The sequence below is a fragment of the Rhipicephalus microplus genome, chromosome 9, assembly GCF_043290135.1.
Source record: "Rhipicephalus microplus isolate Deutch F79 chromosome 9, USDA_Rmic, whole genome shotgun sequence".
NCBI classification, from domain to species: domain Eukaryota; kingdom Metazoa; phylum Arthropoda; class Arachnida; order Ixodida; family Ixodidae; genus Rhipicephalus; species Rhipicephalus microplus.
This window is the reverse complement of record NC_134708.1, coordinates 88,533,223-88,557,259: the sequence shown is the minus strand read 5'-3', so window position 1 is coordinate 88,557,259 and position 24,037 is coordinate 88,533,223. Positions and strand designations below refer to the sequence as shown.

The 24,037-nt window shown below is 43.6% G+C and overlaps 1 protein-coding gene across 1 annotated transcript; it reads right to left on the bottom strand.

Annotated features, from left to right (window-relative positions):
* Positions 1–1,348: 1,348 nt before the first annotated feature.
* On the bottom strand, positions 1,349–20,013 carry LOC142771988 (uncharacterized). The gene is made up of 5 exons (XM_075874042.1): positions 19,829–20,013; positions 12,794–12,929; positions 8,212–8,354; positions 7,133–7,235; positions 1,349–1,734 (listed from the first exon to the last, which is right to left on the bottom strand). The coding sequence occupies exons 1-5, from the start codon at positions 19,896–19,898 to the stop codon at positions 1,518–1,520; spliced, it is 669 nt and encodes a 222-aa protein (XP_075730157.1). The 5' UTR covers positions 19,899–20,013; the 3' UTR covers positions 1,349–1,517.
* Positions 20,014–24,037: the final 4,024 nt, after the last annotated feature.

Here is a 24,037-nt window from a genome sequence, read left to right as displayed (position 1 = left end):
CCAAATACTTATATTTGTGTTCATACCTAATAACTTCATTGTTTAAGATGTACTGATTTGTAAATCTATTAACCTTTTTGGTGAAACTGACGTGAACACATTTATTCGTGTTTAATACCATGTCATTATTTTTACACCATGCCTCCACGTCTTTTTACTTTCGGCGTGTAGTTCAAATGATGTCAAGTAATTATAGGTTGCTTCCTGCTCAGGAACGTCTTAGTGACTATTGGCTTTTAATAGTGTCACTCAAGCACACATGATGGATTAAATGCTTCTAAAATTTATTGCAAAGAATGTCGTAGAGCGAACATTTTCACAAGCAAGCTTTTCTTCGTCAAGGCAACGCTGTTGCACGGACGAGGAACTGTCCTCTTGCCGAAACACTGTTTCCAGTGACATTTTTTCTGGAAAAACTTATGATTGCTTCAAGCCTATCTGAGCCTCTGAACTTCAGTTTTGTTTGGTACTCAAGTTCTGTAAGAAAACTATGCCCGTCATCATAACAAACGTGATTGAGCCAAATGCAACGTGTCCTACTAGTGATTGTTGATTATATTTGCATTGGTTTGGATATTCTGGGTTCAACGTCTGCTCATTATGTTGATATGTCAGTTGTAAGTTGAGGCTGTTCTTACAGACGGAAACCTTCACGCTTGGTGTATGTCCGTTTTTTATACAGAACGTGCAATACAAAAGTTCATTTTATTTGTGCTGATCGAGTTTCATCCTACTGATCAATCAGTCAGCTTAACTTTGGCCTCTTCAGAAGACACGAACAAAATTGAAAATAAAAGATTAACAAAATTGTATGAATGAACGCATCGCCCAAGTGGCCAACGGACCTTCCGCTTAGATGCGAAGTGGGGAAGGAGGGCTTCCGCGGCAACCCTCCTGTTCTCAATTTTTCGTCTTTCCCCTCTATTTCTGGACGTCACCAGTGACGTCATGAAGACATATTTTGTTCCTGATTTATTTTCAGTAGTATGCCCGGCAACCGTCAGAGTAAAATCGGTGCTGGCGCAGCCAAGAGACAATACATGAGAGGTATAGGGAGTTCTCGCTCCCTGACAATATGCTCAAGTACCTATAGGTTCTAACGTTGAGCTTCTTTCAAACATGCATATAATGCTGATATGCTTGAAGTTCAACTACAACATTTCTACACAACAGCTGTCGGACAGTCTTTCACAGCAGTTGCCTTAACGATTGCCTTTCCACAGCGTACCAAGAGCAGATGTGCCGGATAAGCTCTATTGTTTTGAGCAGTCTCACACTCTTCCCAATGCAGAATGAATGCAAGGCCTATGGCAGCCATACCTTGCAAAGCAAGCCTGCACAGCACCTCTTCATAGAACGGAGTATCTTTATTTGTATATCCGAGCCGAGTCCCTGAATAATCACTATAACGCGAGGGCACCCACAAATTGTTAAAAAATTTAATGGCAGTTTGAAGGTTATGCTTCTTCCTCTGAATATGGTTGGTGATTGTCCAAATGTGTGGCTATACATGTGATCTAAAAAAAGTTACGAGCTACCAAGCTTAGCAGAGATGCCACTATGACTGTCGTAGCAGCCTGCGTGGTGGGAGCACCGTTTGGCTTGTCAGACAGCCTGTAGAGGTCAATGATGGCTTCGGTTATCTTCTGAAGATGTGAGATGGCGGCAGCGTTCTTCTTGGCATCGCATGTTTTGACTGCCTTCTCGACGCAGATTTTCAAGTTCTGTGCCACCCTGTTGGTAAACACGTGCAAAAAAAAAGGTTAGCACAAGAGTGATGGGCGAAACTAACAGGTAACGTTGTAGCGCGTGAAAGTAAAATAATTGATTCATCTTCCTGGTGAATGCAGTGCGACAAGAAAGTAACGCAAGTAAAATTTCACACATTATTTGCTAATTCTGCACCTGTCATATGTCCTTCTCGCGTTGTGCAAAACAGACAACCAGTGCTTGCTATATACCAATATTTTATGTCTATTAAAAAACTGTGTCCCTCAATCCACATATTATTCCTACTCGTGTGGCCGTCATTTCAAAGCGTCGTCCCAGCCGGTCTGAGAATTTGCTAACCTCCCGGTCCTTTTTCCTCAAAGCGTAGTTGTTCAAGCTTTTAGTTGTTTCACGTAACCCAGACAACTAAGCTCCGCCTAGCACATGCAGCGCAATAACTCTGCTGGCGCGTGCACTTTTTGTTCTCTCTTCTTGATTTGTGCATTGACCATACACATAGGATGTTCTTTTTTTCTCGATATGTTGTACTCAATGAAAGAGAATGGCTATATAGTAAATTTGTCTGTATCGCTTAGTATTTGGTGGATAATAAGACTCATAGGCACTGCACCCGTTGGGCTAGAGCCGATAGACGTGCAAGGAAGGTGTCTCGTTTACGTGTGTCTGTTCTGCTTAAAAGAAAAGAGGAGCTTACAACAAATAAACGGAACACAAAATAGATAAGTAAATATAGGGACATCGAAAGGTAAGATGAATAGATAGTGAAAGAGGAAATACCTTGGCGATTAGGACCGTGTAATGAGGCTCTTCATTATTAGGATTGTGCTTATTAACATTACGCTGATTAAGACCATGTTTTGCTAGTAGTCTAACATTGTTCTACTTGCGCAAAGTACCCGCACTTTTTCCTCGCTGTTTTTACCATAAACGTGCAACGCACGGAATTATGTAAGCTCGCTCAAAGCACCACTTCCACGTAGGCCTTTAGGGAGTGATTGTAACCTAGATTCCTCATAAGAAAAAACTATTTTATACTAACCTGTAATGCGAAAATGCTACAGATATAGAACTTCGCTTTCCCTGCATCTTTCGCGCAGGTGAAAAGACAATAACTGGTTGTCAAGAATGCCTGCTGCAAATTGATGGGAACCTAGGTATGAGCCCAGTCAAATAGAATGCTCAGTAAGCTTGATATAACCATCACATGCTTCTCTAAATGCCTTTCTTAAAAAATACGTTCGTAAGGCTTATCGTAATTGCAGCCACATATTGTTAAGGCATAAGGAGTGAAGGTTGGATAGCTTAAAATAATGACGGCCATTGTAGGCAACTCCTCAAAGGCGCGACTCCCACCCCGATATCCCGTATAAAAGTGAGTTATGCAAGGGTGCAACAGGCGAAATAGAATTCGGACAGATCTTTGAAGCAGCAAAATCTTACTCTTGGAGAAATAAAATACAAATTCAGGGCAGTTTATGAAAAAAACTTTTATTTTTATCTCGAAAAACCAAGTATTAGGCACTATAGAAAACAAGGCTTATATTTGGAGAAAATTTTTGTTCAAACCATTTAACATCGTCTAAATCGCGCAGAGCTAACATAAGATAAAAGTAGTTAACAATAGTTAACAATGTAAGCAGTATCCTGAACCACCCCACTGAGCAAACAATCATCAGGTTCCCATTATTATTAGCCGCGTACAGACTTTGTGATATCAAATATTGATATACCTAGCTATGACGATTTTGAAGTCTAGGCGATTCGTGAAATTGAGTGGTAGGGGTGGCGAATAAAACTGCCTCACAGTTTTTTAAGCTTTCTTATTGTCACCCACTGCTCCAAAGAATTTTCTGTAACTTTTTCAGACGTTGGAAATCATACTAGTGCTCAAAAAAAGGCCGCCTATAGACGCATGAGTCATTGAATAAAAGAGGATGTGTCTTTGAGTAGTGCAAGAAGCCCTTTTCAATTATTATTACGTTTTTTAAGGTCAACAGTGTAGCGCGGCTAAAGTAGTTTAAGCGGTGTTCTGCGTGGGTTTGAACAAGACCAAAAAATGTTCGAACACCACGAAGATACCCCCCACCTTGCACTTTTTTTCTCGATGTGGTTAGGTTCAGCGCACGACTTTTCAGCTTATTATCAAGGTGCGTTTTACCAGGCAAAGTAACAACGACGCGCGCCTGTTGGTCCGGAAACCACAACTGATAATTATCTTCAGAACGACGTGACTAACGCAACTTCTGATAATTATTGACGTTTGAAGTCCCAAAATCACCATATGATTTTGTGGGACGCCGTAGGTGACAGCTCCAGAAATTTGAACTTCTTGGCTTTCTTTACCATGCACTTAAGTTTAATCTAAACACGCGGACCTCAAGCATTTCAACCTCTATCGAAAATGCAGCTGCTGTGCCCGGGATTCTGTTTCACGACCTCCGGGTCAGCAGCTGAGTGCCTGAGCTACTATACTACCTCGGCGGGACACTAACGCAAGTTCATGACGTAAAAATGTTATATCGGCAGTTGCTATGGCAACGAGCGTCTGTTCAGCATTGACTCTTTTTGCTCGAGCAAAATGAGCCACGTGCATCCACTTCTAGTTGCTAAATGACATTTTACGCTAAATGGCAAAATGACAGTTGCTAAATGAAGTTGCAAAATGACAAATGAAGTTGCTAAATGACAAAATGACGTATTTTCTGACTATGAATTAGGTATTACCTGCGAAGCATTTTTGGTTATGGTCATGGATTTTTGTCTTGAAGTTGCGTCGTCTCGTCGATTGATACCCACTGCCGTAAACGGACCGATGGGAGCATGGCTCCGCTACATTATCTGGTCGATCGCTTCTCGGTGGGTGCCCTGACCGCGTGGGGATATACCTTACACCATGCTTTAAGGTTTGGGTCTGCGCGCTTGGATTTGTTAATGACGCAAACTGCAGGGTGGCAACATGACCTTCATTCATCTTGTTTTTGAAATCAGTGCAATTGAAAAAATTTTGAGGCTGCAGTCGAACATTTTGGAGCAGCGCAGCGCAATTCCAGCAAATGTCATGGCTTTAGCTCAGCTCGGCGCAAAAATGGAGAACAGAATCAAATTGGCGCAAAAGGCGTGGCGGTTGCACCCATAGTTACACTCCACGATGGTGTTGCCATGATGATGATGATGCCGTTGGCACGTTAATTGTGGACGTACAGACGAACTGGAAAGCCAAAGAACGTCAGCAGACTGAGGAACGTCAGCAGTCCGAAATCCAAACAAGTGCAAGCTCGGGTGGCGTGTGTTTATCATCAACGCTGTAGCTTGTCTTGCTTGCTGCTTCGTCGTCGTCTAGTATTGTTTCCTGCATTGGCCCCAGGTGAAGAGCGTAGCCATCCTGGCGACTTAAGGCGTAGTCACTGTAGTGGAGTCATAATACGGCTTCTGGCGACTAACATTCCCAATTTCTCTACCACGACCGCGTAAGTCATCAGATGGTGTCAAAGGCTCAATCTCATGACTGGTGACGCACGGGCTAGAATGTGGTAGGGCCCTAAGTATGAGGCCAGTGATCCCGACGGAAGGCCAGGAGTACTCGGTGGAATCCAGAGCCAAACGATAGCTGCAGTCGTGAAAGTAGGGAGAGGTTGGTCGGGGTCATGCCGTGGCTTCTAGTGGCCTTGGTCCTTGGTTGTCAGTGAACGGGCCAATTGTTTGCAATCTTCGGCGTACCTGGTAACATCAGAAATTGTGGTGTACTTAGATGAGTCAGGCGTGTGGAGGATAGTGTCCAGCGTGCACGATGGATCACGTCTCTTCAACAGAAAGAAAGACGAAAACCCTGTGGTCGCGTGCGCAGTGGCATTATACGCATACGGGATGAATGGAAGGACAGTGTCCCAATTGGTCTAGTCTGAAGCTGTGTACATTGTCAACATACCACCGAGAATGCGATTAAATTGTTCTGTGAGGCCATTCTTTTATGGGTGATAAGCTATCGTCATGCGACTTGGGTCCGAATGACGTGTTGGGGGTCCGCAGCCAAAGCAGGCGAAGGTTCATGTGTCAGTGGCAGCAGTGACAGCTGGCGCGCGACCTCTTCGCGGACGAATTCCTTGATTGTCGAAAGCAGCGGCTGCTGATCGACAGGACGGGCAAGTAGGTGCAAGCTCGCGAATGGGTCTGGCGTTGTGAGGGCTTTACGAGCAATCGCGCGCTGACCATGCAGCTCGTCGAAGCTCTGACTGGGGGAGACGAGCAAAGTGATTGGAGGGGGGGGGGGGGGGGTTCTCGCAAGCTACATCTGAAAAACGCTGTCTTCAATACCTTTCAAAATTCGCCTAATCTTTTCTTCTTCAGGCATGGCAGAGTTGACGCGGTTGCATAGATGCAACACATCTTCTATGGAGCCCATGTTGTTCTCGTCTGGTTGCTGCGCCTGTTAACGTAAACGCTGCTCGGCTTGAAGCTTGCGTGCTGCAGGTCGTCCAAAGACGTCCGTAATAGCAGTCTTGAATGTAGACCACGTAGTAATGTCAGCTGTGTGGTTATTAAACCACAGTTCCGTGATGTCCACGAGGTAGAACGTGACGTAGCCCAGCTTACTTGGGTTGTCCCCTTTGTTACTTGCGTCGACTTTGACGTACCTTGCCAACAATCTTCGACGTCTGATTCTGCGGAGCCGGTGAAGATATGGGGATCTCGTTGAGGATACACTGTGCTGCAAGTGACATGGATGAAGGTTCTACCTGGAGAGGCGTCTTGGTGGCCATGTTGGGGTCACAAAGATGGGGAAGCTTACTGGAGTGAAGTTGCAAGCTCGTGCGCGAGCTCACACACCTCTACCAGATTTCACATGATTTATTCATGCACAGACGAACTGGAAGGCTAAGGAACGTCAGAAGTTCGAAATACAAGCAAGTGCAAGCTTGAGTCACGCGTGTATATCACCAACGCTTTGACTTGCCTTGCTTGCTGCTTCGTCCTCATCTCGCATTTTTCCCTACACTGTGTATGATTTTGGGTTCAGTATTAGCCCTGGATACTATTGGCCAATAGTTGCGAAATTGTTGAACGATACGTAGACTCGGGGATCGGCTACAAGCCAGATAGCTTTACCGGTCTGCATTCTGCCTCGAAGAAATTAACATCAGCCCTCATCGAATTGTTTATACAGCGACGGTTGCATCGGAATTTTTCTGTTCGTTACAAATAGCCAGCCGCGATTAGCCCGTATCTCGCTCACGGTGCACCCACCATAAAAACGCTTCGTCTCAATACCTTGAAATTTATAGGTAACCTCTGTTTCCCACATGTACTGTGTGTGACGCTTCCTTGACTTCAAACTCCGTTGCATTCAGAACTTTACAGCAATGTAATGTTGACCCCTTGAACACATTTCATTGGCTACACTCACCTGTTCTGTTCATCAATCTGCTTCTCGAAGCTATCGGCATTCATCATGGTGTCACAGGTGTGAATCGCCTCGAGGTTCATGCATTGGGAAAGTTGTATCACGGCTGCAGATTAAAATGCACCAAAATATAAACTTTGCATTCCCGCTTTTATTGTTAAAGCAGCAAGGTAACTTTAGTTCCAGAAATAAAAAACTGATACTGGGGCTTTTAAGTACACGATTTCATTACGGACGCACGTCTTGGAATCGCCAGACAAATTTCGCAATTGAGTTACTGTCTGCAAGTTTCTTTGGGTGCCTAAATACACCAATTGATGTCCTTTCTGTTGGTCACATCTTCCAATGAATATGGGCTGGCAACGAAATCTAATGTCACCATGAACGAGGCCTGGCATTGCATTAAACACTTCCTTTGTTTCAATCACGTATCCTCAACAATTTCTCTACAATGCGTCAATTTCTTACAAGGCACGCCGACCATTATTGCGCGTCAAGAGTGGTGAAAACGCCCCGGGCACGTGATGACTGTTCATGCAGGAGAGCAAAATGATTCATGCAAGAGAGCAAAATGGTTTTGAGTGATCGATAAGAAGAGCGAGTCTTAGGGATAGACAAACGTACCCTAGAATGTGTAGATTTTATCTATATCTAAGTCAAATACGAGGAGACTACAGAATTACATTCATTATTTCAAATACATCATCGTCATTATCATCATCATTTTATCATCACCTGTTTTAAGACTACTTCATGCCAAACGTCTATCTCACGTTCCGCCAGCCAACTAGGTCCTTTGTTTATTGGTGCCGCGTTATAGCTGCAAACTTTCTTATAGTATCTACACACCTGACTTTCCATATGCCCCACGCGTGTTTGGTTTCTCTGGGAATACAGTCAGTTACCTTCAATGACCTGCGGTTATCCTGCCTACGCGCGACAATACCGGCCCATGTTCAACCCTTGCATATTTCAACAACTACATCCTCAACTCCAGATAGTTCGCTGGCTTTGCTCTGCTCTCGTCCTGTCTCTAGAGATGTATACTCACAGAAAAATGCATATACGTGATAAGTTCTTACCATCGCAGTCTCTTGAGGTTATTTCTGCACGAAGTGTAGCGTAGCCTCGTTCCATACTAGCAAACTCCTTTTTCTCGGCGTCTGTGCAGCTGGCGTAACGATCTTTCTTGCACTCAATCTCTTCGGGGAAGCCATGTGGATCACTGTGAGTAAAGGTATAAAGAATATGCACCGTAGTTTAAATAAAACCAATAAGCACCGCGCACACTAGCATTTAGGGCAAACTAACGAAAGACACGAAAATACAGAAAATGCTAGAGCTTTGCCTTCAAGCCACTCTTTATTCTTGGTGGAAAACTTGACAGTTTTTGCGAGTAATTAATGCATTGAACCTTTATTCCTTAGAAGAAGTGGCTCTCGGCCACTGTTTGGGAATGGGTGGGGAAAGGACTATTGGGTTTACAGCTTCAGCATAATAACCAAACATGTTAATTTGTTTTCAGTACTGGTTAAATATAGTCACTTTCTCGTAATATGGTCGACTTCTACACCCCTCCACACAGGCCACTTATACTAGCGTCGGTGCCAAATGATTTCTTCGCTTTATGATTTCATGTTAACACAATGCGTAAGCTTCTTATGTCATTGTGTGGCAGGTGTTACATGTGTGTTCTCCTATAGAGAAAATAACAAGTTTTTTCTTTCTCTTTTTTTTTTCTTTCTGTATGGCTCTCCCTCGTGAGAAGAAGATAAAAGAAATAGTAGAGAAAGGTAGACAAAGAGCTCAAGTCCTCCAGGAAAGACGGTTTTCTAGCCTATACAGGGGAAGGATAAGGGGGACATTGAAAGAGGCAGAGGAAAGAGTGAAGAAACAAAAGTATATAGCACATATTACAGCAAAAACAGTCAGTCACATGTACATCATGCTAATGTAGTACCCGACATCAGTTTCAAAGCCACTTCTCAAAATTAAGCAAATCCAAACCAGGGGGTGTGAATCGGCTCTCCCTGATTACCGGCAATGTGGACATCAAGGAGAAGCGCTTGCAGTTGATTGTCCAGCTCCATTACATTTCCCAAGTACGTCTGGCATGTGGGCTGCGTTGTATGCAGAACACCTATGCATTTTGTTTGCGTTAAATTCAAATGTTACAGTAAACTAACGCTGTTATAAGCTACACCAGCATCTCTGTTAGATGACAAGCGTGGACTTACTCGCGAGCAGGAGATATTTCCGAACAAATTTCGCGAGGAAAAGAACGAATGTGCGCGTACAATAAGTCGTTTTTGGCTCCCCCTTAGGCGTTACTGTAAATATATTCACGCAGGGCTCAACGCATCATAGTATTGGTTAAGTGAAAGGCCTAATACGCATCATGTACAGCCGTCAGCAAGCTTACCATGAACGTTCAGCGGCATGTCCTGAAACAGTTTTGTTTGAAGCTAGCACCGCGTAGCCTTGGGTTCTGTTGCCGAGGCGTTACCCGTGCACACTGACGTGCTAACCAATACGTAGTTAGGAATCATTTAGGTAACAGCGCCTAGCGCTCTAACGCTGGTTTCAGCCAAAGTTATCAAGATCGTGTGTTGGAGCGTTCGTGTTACCATTCTTTATCGCTATAGGTCGGCGAACTCACCCATGAGTCGACCGACTCGAACTCACTCACACTCAAATGGAGTCATGAGTCTGGTTGAGTTCAAGTGAGTAATGATTTGGTGAGTGTGAGTCCGAGTTAATCCGGTTAAAGAAAATTTGCTTGAGAGTGAGTCCAGTGTGTCCCGCTCAGGAAAGCTTTGTTGAGTCTGAGTCTGAGAGAGCCTAAAGGCCAAGATATATTTCGTGAGTTCGACTCTTTTTCCGACCTGTGGTCATATCTACCTATTTTCAGCATTTCTACCACCCTTAACACGATTTGCGTTTACACTCATGTTTACTCCCACGTATTTCAAAGCAGTATCGTTCATACACCTTTCAATAAATGTTTATCAGAGGCATAAATTTTGTAATGAAGGGGGAGTGACTTGGCATCTTCCCTGCCTGTTCTTTCAAAAAATTTATTGATAAACATACCTTTCATTGCCATATCTCTCAAGAATTATGTCCTCACTCGCTTTCAACCATTGAGAACGCGTATTCTAAGGTAATATATTGAAACGAACGAAGTGGAACGTTTAGCACGTGATATAACGGACTTCAAGGACATTGAAAATATCATCGAAAACGAACATTTTCGCCCTACAGGTTTATGAGTCGACCCACTAGGGCTGCCTCAGAATCACTACGAGCGTTAAGCCTAAGTCTAGGTGAGTCTCATTGAGGAAAATTTTTGTGAATGAACCTCCTTCACAGGACACCAATAATGTCTGTCTGTCTGTCTGTCCGTCCGTCCGTCCGTCCGTCTGTCTGTCTGTCTGTCTGTCTGTCTGTCTGTCTGTCTGTCTGTCTGTCTGTCTGTCTGTCTGTCTGTCTGTCTGTCTGTCGGTCTGTCTGTCTGTTCGAGTGAGACAAGCTCCGGAAAAGTTTGGTGAGCCTGAATTGGAGCTAGCCCAAAGCGCGATATAATTTTCCTAAATAAGCCTGAGTGAGCTCCTCTTTTTAGTCGACCTGTTCTTGTGGGTATATTTACTCATCTAGATACTTTGATGATGATGGGTACGTCTTTAAACTATACCCGATCCACGATCTGCGCCATGCACTGGGTGCGATTCTAGACTTGCGCAAGCATTATTACATGTTATCGTGACCCCTCACATGCATCTACAGAGTTGTTTTCTAAACAGCTTCAAGGATTGCTTTGGCAAAACAAGCGTTCATGAGCGATACCCGCTATTCTATAAACAATTATAATTTTTTGTAAGAAAGAACTAACTTTGCATTATTCGTCATTCTGTGTACTAGCAACACATCTGTAAGGCATTATATGTACTTCTTTTGTATTTTGATGGATGACCAAAAATTGTGGCAGAGCCTTTTAAAATAAGTTGCGAGCATTCAATGACGCAGCCTTTTCGCTATTCGCGTTGTGTGACGCTTGTTTGTTGTTCATACTTCTCTACCATGTCTCATCACATAAGCACTGCTTCCCGCTACACATAGGTAAGGCATTATGGGCAGTTTGCGCTGTGCATGCTGATGATGAATAATTATTGCCGAGTGATGTGTAATAAGTCGGACGCATAGTGACCTACTCATTACTTCATTCGCATTTCGGGATGCCTGGTTGTCATTGCACCCTTCCTTTCAGCTACATCTTGCGTGTTAGTTATTTCTTATCCAATATTACGCCTGTTCAAGGCCTTTTAACACAAAAGTATTACATTCCGGTGTCCATCAAGACTTCAGTGACGTATTCCTGTCACAGAAATGACGTCGAAAAAAATTCGCATGATCAGAAGACAAAGAAGAGTTTTATCAATGAGATTCGAACCCCGGATTCCTGGATCTTCTGCAAACGATACCATGCATGCTATCCACTGTGCTACGGCCACATTAGTTGTATGCTTTGAAAAAACGCCTTTTATATCTACCACTGTGTTCTTACAGCATTCTTGGCAAAGTGCAGTAATGCATCATGACCGTGGCACCACGATTAGTTCCTTCAATGAGCAGTTTCTCAGTGACCCTCCCATTCGGTGCGTTTCCAGGGCAGTAGTGCGATATTTTCACATGACTAACACACCCCAAGCGATGACGTCATCCCAAGTGTCGTCGTCGCTCATCGCATGAATTCATACCAAATAGCTCTGTGACACCTTCCGGGATCGCGTGGCTTTAGCTCCGAATTCTAGGCTGCAGTGGCTTCATTTTCCATGAAGGCGAAAATACTGTAGGCCAGTGTATACGTTCAGATTAGGGTGTACGTTAAAGAACACCACCTGATCTAAATGGCCGGAACCCTCCACTACGGCTTCTCTCATAACCTTGTGGTGGTTTTAGAGCGTTAAACCCCACAAATCAATCAAGCAATCCATCAACTCTGCATTCACCACGAAGGCTACCACACAGGATGCCGGGGTTCGAATCCACTTCTGTTCTAACTTCTGTTTTGTTTTTTCACGCTATTGTGGTTGCAGACACCAGCTTCAGAGGCGCTGGACAACTACCGCGCCAAAATAGGTGATGTGGTCTCATCCTAGCTTTTGTTCGTACTCCCACATCATGGTCTGAAATGTTACAAACCTTACAAAAATATGCCTTTGCATATTTTGTATTTTACATGCTATCTCATACATTCAATACTCTTTTACAGTCTGCGTAACTAAGAAAGTGGCTGAATCACTAAGTAATAATTTCACGCATAATTTCAGCTATGTTGCTATGTACACCAGCCCGCGAAAGCTTGGAGAACGCAAGCTCCGCTGCAAATGGAAATTCCTGCTGCTACTGTGCATGGTGCTTCAAGTCTATCTGGCAGCTAGGTCACAAAAAGTACACTATGGGCTGGAACATTTATTTGAAAAGATGTTCTCTAGCAAAGCGAAATGTAGTCTTCGTGAATATTACGAAAGCTTTGTGGGGGGAGGGGGGTGAACAACGTTGCTTCATTAGCATTCTGTGCGCCAAGAATGAACGAAATTGTCTGAGCCATACCAAAACATTCCTTTCGTAATGCACAATGCAAAAAAACTGCGTACTTCTTACCTGTGGCACAAACTGCCCATGTAGGAGTCTTTGTTTTCAGCACTGTCAGTGAGCGCCATCTTTCCATACTGATCTGCGAGGCCCCAGTAGCACCCCGCGATAGCCTGCTTGTCGCAGATAGCTTTGCCACCTGCACCTTGATATGCAGAAGGTAAAATATGTAAGATGTAGGAAGCCGTAAATGTTTTTCAGCTGCAAAAAGCACATGTTTTACATTGTCGTTTTGATACATTTTTCTTCCTGAACGAAACTACCACAAATTCGTTGCATTCCTCAATATGGCACCCCTGCAGCACAGCTAAATTCAAAGTATACCAAATCTGTAAGAGATAAGTACATAACATTTAACATTGTGATCTATCTAGTCATTCACGAGGGATATTGAAAACGTCCCTATGTGTTGAATTGCCCGAACAAGATGGAGATTAAAGAACAGACGACGCACTGAGCACGAACTACCAACGAAAGTTTATTTCCTCGAGCATACGATTTTTGTTGATAGTTGGCGCTGTATTTGTCGTTGCCTCTTCTCTTAGTGCCTGCCTTCTTTCTGCGGATCAACACTTAGAATCGCGAACCAACATGCCCAACTCTCAACTATTCTGGAAATGACCCTTAGCTTGTAGAAATTGCAAAGTTGACAAAGTGGCCACTTGCCACTATCGCCATAATTTCGGCAGCAGTTATCGCAAAAAGGTGCCAGCGAGCCTGAATTCACTTTTTTCTGGAATGCCCAAGCAAGTGGCAATACAAAACAATATGAATGAGACATGAATTTTATATAAAACTCCACTGCTCTGCACCTATCGATGAAAAACATATTGAACAGTGCGGTCTTTTTCCAGCATGCATCCGAGTGTGTCTTTTCATGTGTAGTTTCATATTTTTTTCTGGCTGTGGATTGGTTGCTCTCGCTGGTACAGTGACTAGGGTACTCGGCTGGGGACCCAAAGATAGCTTGGTGACCCTGGTACCTTGGTGGTTGAATTCCTATAGAGGCGAAATGGTTAAGTCCCGTGTACTGTGCGATGTTAGTGAACGGTAACGAACAACATATGGTCAACATTTCCACAGCCTTCCATCATATTGTGGTTTTGGTTCTTAAAACCCAACATATCATTATTATTATTCATTATGAAATGCCTGGCTACATTTGGTTTCCACTGTGAGCCTCGAGCGTTCATATATAAGCCCAATATTTGAAATACGTCAACAATTGTTCGAATATAGCTGTGTTCGAATTTACGAGTACCACCTAGCTAACCTGCATTTCCGCGTTAGTTTTTATTGTGAACCCTCACTTCCTTGGTCTCATTTGCTGAAGTCGGTTCTAAATTAATTTAAAATACGCAAGGGTTACTGTTACAGCCATTGCCAGCCACCGCTTACTGCAACGAGGTACCTACACTTTCAGAGGGACCCTTCAAGTAGTTTTGGTGCCAAGAAGTGGTTGTTTGTTATCAGCGAAGAAATGACGATTATATTTTAATGAAAATTTTTCTCATCGAACGTTTCATAGTTCCATGGTGGCCTATGACTCGTAACCCTAAGAGACACGAGCTCATTGTGTCCATCACCGCGAACCACCGCCGAAAATACGCATTAATTACGAGTCCAAGACTTATATTTAGTTCGAGTATACATAAAAAAATGTTACGATGTGCGGCTTGAAGACCCGAAACTACGATATGGCTATGAGAGACACCATGGGGGAGGGATTCGGAAATTTCGACCATATAGAAGCAACTTAATTAAAACACACAGGTTTGCAGCACTTTGCCTGGGTCCAAAGGCGGCCGCAACGCCTGGGTTTCGACACCACGACATTCGAGTCGGCAGTCACGCACTGTGACCATTAGATCACCACGGCTGGTAACAGACTCAATCGAGTGCTTGCAATGCATCCAAATCTACAGTAGCCGCCACTGTGTGCATTTGTCTTGACATCAGGTGTATACTATGCATCTGTGCAAACCGGCAGAGCATGGACAATGTGTTTGAGAACATGATAGGCTGATAAATGAATATTGAAAATATTCCCACTAATAGAAAGGTTGCCTGTACTGCCTTCTTGTGACTACGAGTCCACTTGGCGGAAGAATAAGGCCCTCTCCGTCCTCAAATATTGGCTTGAATGAATGACTGAATAAACAACTTTATTCGTCGCTGTTAGCAGAAAGGCGCCTTGGGCCATAAGCTTGACTTGTTTTGCATAAATGCAGCAGGATTCCACTTAACTATGTATTAATCTTCCCCAGACTTCTGAAATGTCCGCCTTCAGTGAGTCTAGAACTTCAAAGCATATATTCTACCAATGATTCATTTCACGCGTAGCCACGCCAATCAGCTTGAAATGCAGAACTGTTGGATACCACTCCCTTAAACGTGGCTGTTCATGTGCTCAGCAAATAATGCTTGCGCCTCCAAAGCAATATGGGACCAAGGAAAGAACATGCATATTGTGCTCAGAGTTTTCATGCACTTAAAAAAAAAGGAAAACTATTCACTTGACTCTTTCGAATGTGGAGAACTTGAGAGGTGTGGGCTACCATGTGCTGTCGTATGCTGTGACCGTTTGTTGCCGTAGTCGCTTGGCGCAAAGCAGGAACTGCCTACCTATAGTATAGCCAGCTCGAGCATATTAGGTAGACGACAAGAGTGGCGATGTGGGCTTGTTGGTGAAACATTTGAAAGTGCGGCGGCGGCTGAATTTCCGATGGAGGCGGAAATGTTGTAGGCCCGTGTACTCAGATTTGAGTGCACGTTAAAGAACCCCAGGTGGTCGAAACTTCCGGAGCCCTCCACTACGGCGTCTCTCATAATCATACAGTGGTTTTGGGACGTTAAACCCCACAAGTCAATCAATGAAACATTTGAAAGAAATTTATGTAGCGCGAGGCGAAAAAACGAACACAGGAAAGAATAGACTGAGCGCTCTGTCCTCACAGTCTATTCTTTCCTGTGTTTGTTTTTTCGCCTCGCGCTACATAAATTGGGTAGATACTCATGCTAAAAAGAAGAATTCTTCACAATACTCTTCGGGCGCCTTGATGACGATATTAACGCAAGTCTTTTTCCTCTTGTATTTCAAGGGCAGTGATGCTGCATGTTGTTGAGCCAATGTGTCTTACAAAAATAAGCAAAGTCCCGCGCGAAGTAAACACGGATAAGGAACGTCCTCGTTCACTTCTTTGCCCACGTTTTCTTTTCTCAGAGCTTTGTTTAATGCACGGGTGACAATATTGACGCAGACAAAACCACGTGTACCATAGACAACTGTAGCATGATGAGCTTGTGAACGCACCAAATACAACTCTACCTCCTCCTGTTCTTTTAGGCTTCTTGATGAATATACTAATTTCAAACATTACTATACTAAGGCTAGGGAGACACGACAACGTGAATCCCATATAAAAATCTAAAGAGAAAGCAAGTGAAAATTAGAAATACAGAAAAAGGGGAAAAAATAAAAATAAACATGGAAAAACATAGTGGAACTATAGAGACAAAATACAGAAAAGAGTTGAAAAGCGAGAGTATAAAAACAATGAGGAAGCAAGAAAAAATTTGGCAGATCCCACATACCAGGGAATCGACGTTATGCGAAGCATACGAAGAGAAGGTTTTTAGGGGCGAAGCTCCTTATAGCTGCACTTGTTCGTCATTTGTAGCCGTTATAGTAGTGTGTAACAAGTATAACATTTTGACCACCAAGGTGGTGCCGGTGAGAGATTTCTTCTGTGCGTTGTTGAAAAATAAAAGATAGTGCTCAATGTACATGCCAATGGCTGCTGAGGGGGAATGAGAGGCAGGTGAATTTGACTTTTAGTTAACGCGCACGCTGCGAATTTTTTATTGTTCAACAACGCACAGAAGACGAGAAAGGGTTGCTACGTTATACTCGCTGGGCGTAACCTCCTAGGTTTGATAAAGGTTGAGCGAGCATTGGACCGCCGTGCCATCAATACAGTGAACTAGTATATACTATGAACTGGAGGAGGTTAAGGTGGGGAGTAGACACAAAGCACAAGCCGTAAGTGTGCGTGTGCCTTTTCTCGTTCACTCCTTCGAATGCCCGCTGGATGGCGGTGCTTCTATATGAGGAATATATGATGAAAAGATGCGAGATGGTGGTACTTGGAGTGTTGAATAGGTGGGCGAACGGACACACAGACAGATGAATGGACGGACGCACGAATGGCTGCACGGACAGATGGACGCATGAACGGACGCAGGAGCGGATGCGTGGACGAAAGCAGGGGCGGACGCATGCTTCGCCCCACTATCCATCATTCACTCCGTGGATATGCTGCCATTTTTTTAATGAGCGACAGGTCATGGACGCTAAATATATGTACAAATGCTGCACACACAGACATATGTTGAAGAGTTGCAGATGTTTATATAACCATTTCTCAGAACCTGAGCAACTACGCCAACTGGAACATGCGTATTAGCCACATCAGATGCTGGTATGTAGAGTTGATGCTCGGGAGGATGTTCGCCCTGGACTCTGCTACATAAATAAACTGCAGCGCGTAGCAACTAATCAAAATTCACGTTACCCCAACAAGACGGCTGTATTAAAGGAGTAAATAGTGGTGTTTATAAAATTGGGTAGGCAGCACTGCAAGCACTATTGATGTTTTGCGAAAATTAGCGTCTATTTCAAATGTAGTTCGAAGGCCTGGCGAAGCTCCGTGGTAAAATACTTCATTTCCACGCAGAATACTTGGGTTCGATTTCATCTGGGACCCTCCAATTTATTCTTTGCATTTGTCGGGTCGACGCTACCGATGTCGGGTATTTCTTAACACTCGCGAGTTAAGATTGCCCATCTGTGTTCTCGTCATTCACTAAGTGTAAATCACCTGTGGCACATATCCGCACACCAGTGGCACATGCCCACTCATGGCTATGTCTACTGTCTGGCGAGAAGTGTTTGACGACGTACGCGACGGGATTGTGACAATATTCATGTCTTGACTAGCGCGTCATATTCATCAAATCATCTTACTCTGCCATGCTAATTTTTGTTCACGCCAAGTTAAGGGGGTTACCACGAGAGCACCCAAACGCAAATAGATAGATAGATAGATAGATAGATAGATAGATAGATAGATAGATAGATAGATAGATAGATAGATAGATAGATAGATAGATAGATAGATAGATAGATAGATAGATAGATAGATAGATAGATAGATAGATAGATAGATAGATAGATAGATAGATAGATAGATAGATAGATAGATAGATAGATAGATAGATAGATAGATAGATAGATAGATAGATAGATAGATAGATAGATAGATAGATAGATAGATAGATAGATAGATAGATAGATAGATAGATAGATAGATAGATAGATAGATAGATAGATAGATAGATAGATAGATAGATAGATAGATAGATAGGCTCAAAGTCGACGAAGTTCGCTAAGAAATGCTTCGCATTTATTACCGCCCGGCCTGCGCGAAACGCTCAGCACTGTCACAGCGAAAGCTGGAAGAGAGGCCTTTCAGAGTCTTAACACTCGTTAGGTACCTGGCGCAAGCACATTTGCAGGGTGCCCACTACGCTATCAATCATTGTGTAGTCGGCGGGCATTCACTATGACATCCTTCATCATTTTTGGGAGAAGCGTGGTACCTGCTGCACACTTGCAAGGAATTTCGATAATTTTTTATGCTGCAGCTGACTAGGACGCAGAATTAAACTAGAAGATTTTGTGATTTGGGGCACAATCGCCCACAGTGGGTGTGCACCACAATTATTAGGCGAAAAGATCAGACTGCCATAATGAGTCGGAGCATTGAAGAGCCCACGCCTTACGCAATTCGCATTGTCTGACGCCTGGTTGTTTCTTTGCTGTTTTAAAACACTTCATTACTCATAGTAACACAATTCCTTTCACGACATATAAGTGGCCTAAGGCCTGTTTGCAAAGGAGTCTCAAGCACTGGTGTCGCTCAGTGGTAGAATACTGAGCCAACTTGCAGGAGACTCAGTTTCTATTCCCATTGTGTCCTTAGTGTTTTTTTTTTCTTATTTCGTGCGGAAGTAGTAATGGACACCAGCAGCTGTGGCGACTAACTATGGGGTCAAACCTTTTATTGGGGTCCATAACAGCTTTCGCTGTAAAAGAGAAATCCGAAGAGAAACAACGAAAGTTCTGCAGCACCGCAGTTTCTTTACTCTTGGCTTGCCTCATATAAAACTCTTTCTAAAGAGGCACGTAACTCTCTTTGAAGGCCTCACTGCACTTTCTTTTGAGAGTCGTGCGACCGCCAGGATGGAAAGTCAAATGACTACGTACGCCCTCTGCCACAATAAGGCGCGTAGATGTTACCGTACCGCTCTTTTATGGTTCTTGTTGTTAGTGCTACGCGGTGCTGGTTACGCCTTAGAACAGGTGCGGTGAACAAGTCGAATCATCCGGTATTAAAAGTTCTCTGCTAACTACTTGTTAATAAAGTTGTTTTCTACTGCTACTACTTATTCATCCAACTAGTGTGTTAACAGCCCCAACGCCTCTTGTGTGGTGCGAATGTTTCCCGGTAAATACCACACTTTGAAAAATGACATAAATATTTTATAAGGATTTATTTAAAAATAGGTATAGTAGAACGTCCTCGTGTCGTTACAAAGTCATGGTAGGTCTCTCCAAATGTTTATTATTATGTTCAATAAATTGCAATATTTAAGCAACAATGACAAAGAAACCTTCTCCCATGTTTACAGTATATTAGCTGCGCAGGCTACCAAGAGCTTGCCGACTGAACCAAAGAATTTGAAAAGATAAAAGATAGTTTCGTCAACGCATGCTGATGGAACGAATTATTTCTCAATACCTTTTTTTTGCCTTAACGGTGTGTTCCTTGAATAGAAAGTGTCCTTGGTTTCCTCAATTTGAAAGTACCGCATCGAGAATAGCCATACTGCGCATTAAAATAGCTTCTACTTGACGCTACGCACGTATGCTCAGAAAAAACATTGTTGCAGCTTTGACACTCACTGAACCGGCACTCTTACCTTGTCCCAGAACAAGCGTTGCCAAAAACAGAGTGGCCCCCGCTAGCCTGGTCAGAAGTAGCGTTGTCATCTTTTGAAGCACTCTTGTAGCGTCTGATTTCTGCCAAAAAGTGTGATCACCCGGTGCGATTGCAAATGCTGCGGCCGAAACGAGTGCCCGACAAAAACTGCCGACTCTGTGTAGGCGGCGCAAATATTCCACGGTGCACGCCTGCCGTTATCAGCACGTTCATTCGATGACCTTTCCAGAAACCACCCTTTGCCACCGGTGAACCCTCGCCCTATCGGCGGATGTGGCCTAGTGACCGAATAAAAAGATAGGGCACAGCATCCATCCCAACGCATGTCACCGCTGCGTAGAAACGCCTGCTTATCGGTCCTACAATCTTACGTACACAAGATTTTTCGCGAGCGTACCGTTTTACTCACGTTCTGTAGCCCCTCTTCACGTTATCTAGGCCACCCAATTCCTGATAGGGCAACCTACAATGCCGTGCATCACCGGAGCGCAGCTGTCGTCACCCCTTATGACAGTGCCCAATGAAATGCGGAACTGTACATTTTCGACGAGACCCACCTTTATTTATCCAATCAGATAGCTCATTGTTATAACTGTCGTGGTTTGTTGGTCCCAATTCCACGTTATAATTTCTAAAGACACCGCTGTTGAGGCCTCCGGAAATTTCAACCACCTGGATACCTTCTTTTTTTTTGACGAGCTTTCTGCGGAGAGCTTGAAGTTTATATCCTTCCGGCTGCGGCATGCCAGTAAGAAACATGCAGCACACTAAAACCAAGAAAGAAAATATCATGGCAATGGAAAGTTGGCTTGCAGGAGTTCCAATGGCAAATCTTTACATTTCACCTAATATAAGCACATGTGGCTTCATTCATGTTGCCTTCGTAAAATACTGAACCTCGAGCCCAGGATTCAATACCGTGACGTTTTACCGGTAAGTTCATAAATAGTCTCAAATGGCGTACGATGACGCGTTTGGGTCTCCGTCTTAGTTTATCATTTCAATATAGTGAAAGAAGTTTTCTTAAGTAATACAAATATAGATGAGAATTTTAGTGTTCCCTTTGCTGGAACTCTTCTAAAACGACCTCAACAAAAATTTAAGCACAGAAAGTTCATTGAAGGTACTTCCTACTTTTTACCTCGATGGTGTTAAAGAGCTCGTTTCACATGAGTTCACGCGTCGGCGTCGGTGTCATTGGTTGTGAGCGAAAAGTCGATATAGATGCAAATAAAATAACTGTAAAACATTCTGAGTTTGAGTAGAGATGAAAACCGGGTGGTTTGCGTGGCAAGAGGTTGTTCTAGCGCACAGCCAATTGTTTGCTTGTGAACTCATTGAAAACTTCCTCTGGTTAGAAATAAAGTGAAAGTAACGGTCATCTTTTACAAACACATGCATATGTCATACATGCTTCGCAATCGAGCATAAAAGATTGCAATGATGACCCGCTGTACAAGCATACGTTCCTATCAGCCGTCAGAACACGCGGTTATCATAGTGACTTCATGGTTTGAATCCAGTCCAACACTACAAGAGGCACACACGTTACTGCGCCTATTCCCCTAACTTAACGTAGTGGGTGGATGGCAAGTTTGGAAATATATTATGCACTTAGACTCAAGTGTTCGAAGTAAGCACTAGGAATAGGATTTCGCTATTGCATTTGACTGAAAGCTGAAGCTTAAGGCTTCCCCCATTTTTTTTTTCAGCAGAGATATGGAAGCCAAGTCGAGTCATCGTTCTGCAGTCATCTGTGAAAGATTGTATCCCGTTCTCCGGGCCACTCCTTTTTGGAACAGCGCATGATGATGTGGGCACTATTCGAGTTCATGTGTATACCAGCTTCCCATCTGTTATGTTGCGCCTACCACGATGTATTTGCATACATGTTTGCTTCAATCCTAAATAATTTCCATGTTTGCTAATCATTTATACCTAAATGGTGCTATGATGAAATTTTTCAAAACTGTCTAACAAGCATTTTCAACAGCATACCTCTTTATTATGGCGGTAAGGGCGTTTGTTTATTATTATTGTAAAATAGGAGAGGTTTGTGTCATTAGAGTGGCAATGGCGACTCATTTTCTTCTAGTAGAGAAGATATTGCGTAAGATAAAATATTAGGGCACAAAATTCTAGCAAGTACCACATACGATCCGAACGTACACAATAGAAGAACGTCACAGGTCAGTTCACATATGGCTAATATGTTAATATGTACACAAGTTCAACACACAAGCTCAGTTCACACTACTTGGCAGTTCAGATACGCCTAGTAGGTTCATAAGGACACAAGTTTCACACACAAAGTCAGTTCGTATCACATGATACTTCAGACAAGCCTAGTAGGTTCATATGTACACAAGTTGTACACACAGGGTCAGTTAACATCACATGACGGTTCAGATACGCCTAATAAGTGAATACGTGCACAAGTTCCACACACGAAGTAAGTTCATATCACATGATACTTCAGACATGTCTAATAGGTTCATATGTACACAAGTTGTGCACACAACGTCAGTTCACATCCCTTGGCAGTTCAGATACGTGTACATATATATACTGATTGCTATACGAACTGCCAGTGTTCGTCAGGTGCAGTAGTTGTCCCAGCAAGAGGTGTTGTCATGAGCTTTAGGACTGACCACTCCACGGCATCTACAGCAGCGGAACTAGCTGCTTCGCGCGCTGCACGTTGTGCGGTCAGTCGGGAATCACCGCAACAAAGATCAATTTTCAGTGACTCAAGGGCTGCCCTAGAATCTGTGCTCTCAGCACTCTGTCGCAGGCCATACGAAGAGCTTCTTTTCGAAATTCGATGCCTTCTCTACACACCACACGAGAAATGGCATCATGTGACGTTTCAGTGGCTTTTAAGTCAGTGCGGCGTCATAGGGAACGAAAATTCCGAAACTACCGCGCGGGCAGCTCTTGAAGGAACACGAAAAGAAGCCATATCACTTTCGCGGACCGATGCTGCCAGTAATCTTCGACGACTTGCGCGCGAAATCACGTTTTCACTATAGTGCCCCCCAAAAACAACGAGACAAATCGTAAACACCACCTCTCCTCTTCGATGGCTTTCCGCATGCCCACTGGGCTCGACCGAAGAGAAGCCCCTCTTCTTCATCGCTTATGGCTAGGAGGGGCATTTACAAAGTCTTATTTATTAATCAGATGAATGGCCGACAACGCTCTCTGCGATGCCTGTCGTTGCGAAGAGACGCTACACCACATCCTCTGCGACTATGTGTTGTATGACATCCAGAGACAGTCACTGGCGTCTGTTCTGGCGCGCATTGACAGCCGCCGATTGTCTGTGGACACTATTGTTTCAAGTGCCCGAGAGGAGACATTGCAACAAAAGGCGACAAAAGCTCAGTTGAAATTCCTACGCGACACGGACTTGACACAGCAATGCCACACACCACGAAAGACAAGACTGAACTATGAGTGTGCACGCGCGTGCTGCCGAATGTGCTGTGTTTATTTCTCTTCCCTCTCTTCTCAAAATCTCATCTACCCCATCTCCCTCCCATGTGCAGGGTAGCAAACAGGCTGCCTATAGGCTGGTTAACCTCCCTGCCGTTCATTTCCCCCTGTTTCCTTCCTTCCTTCTTAATGAGTTCATACGTGCACAAGTCCCACACACAAAGTCAGTTCATATCACATGGTACTTCAGATATGCCTAGTAGGTTTATATGTGCACAAATTGTACACACAAAGCCAGTTCACATCACATGACAGTTATGATACGCCTAATAGGTTTTTATGTGCACAAGTTCCACACACAAGGTCAGTTTGCATCTCATGACAGTTCAGATACGCCTCATATTTTCCTAAGTACACACGTTCTACACGTAAGGTCAGTTCACACTGAGACAAATGATTACACATATGAAACACGCTATGTCAATATTACATAATTCCTTCAGCATGAAGGCAAAATCGCATACTGTAGGTAAATATTTCCTGCAAATATTTGATTCTTCAAGATACTTCTTGAAGGCGACAAAAGCTCTTTTCTGAAAAATTGCTATCGGACATGCACCTAGTATTTTCGCTAATCGAAAATCCTCCTAAGAGCTGCAAACTTGTGTCACATTTGGGTGACTCGAGAAGCAGGTGATGTACATCTTCGCCATGGTGGCCTCTTTATTAGATGCAAGTTTTGTCCTGTGTA

What these genes read in the sequence shown, in the direction of transcription:
- LOC142771988 (XM_075874042.1), bottom strand. Translation starts at nt 19,898, where the DNA reads ATGACAACGCTACTTCTGACCAGGCTAGCGGGGGCCACTCTGTTTTTG. An exon ending in AACGCTTGTTCTGGGACAAG is followed by an intron (nt 12,930 to 19,828) that starts GTAAGAGTGCCG and finishes CTGCATATCAAG; the next exon opens with GTGCAGGTGGCAAAGCTATC. An exon ending in ATGGGCAGTTTGTGCCACAG is followed by an intron (nt 8,355 to 12,793) that starts GTAAGAAGTACG and finishes CTTTACTCACAG; the next exon opens with TGATCCACATGGCTTCCCCG.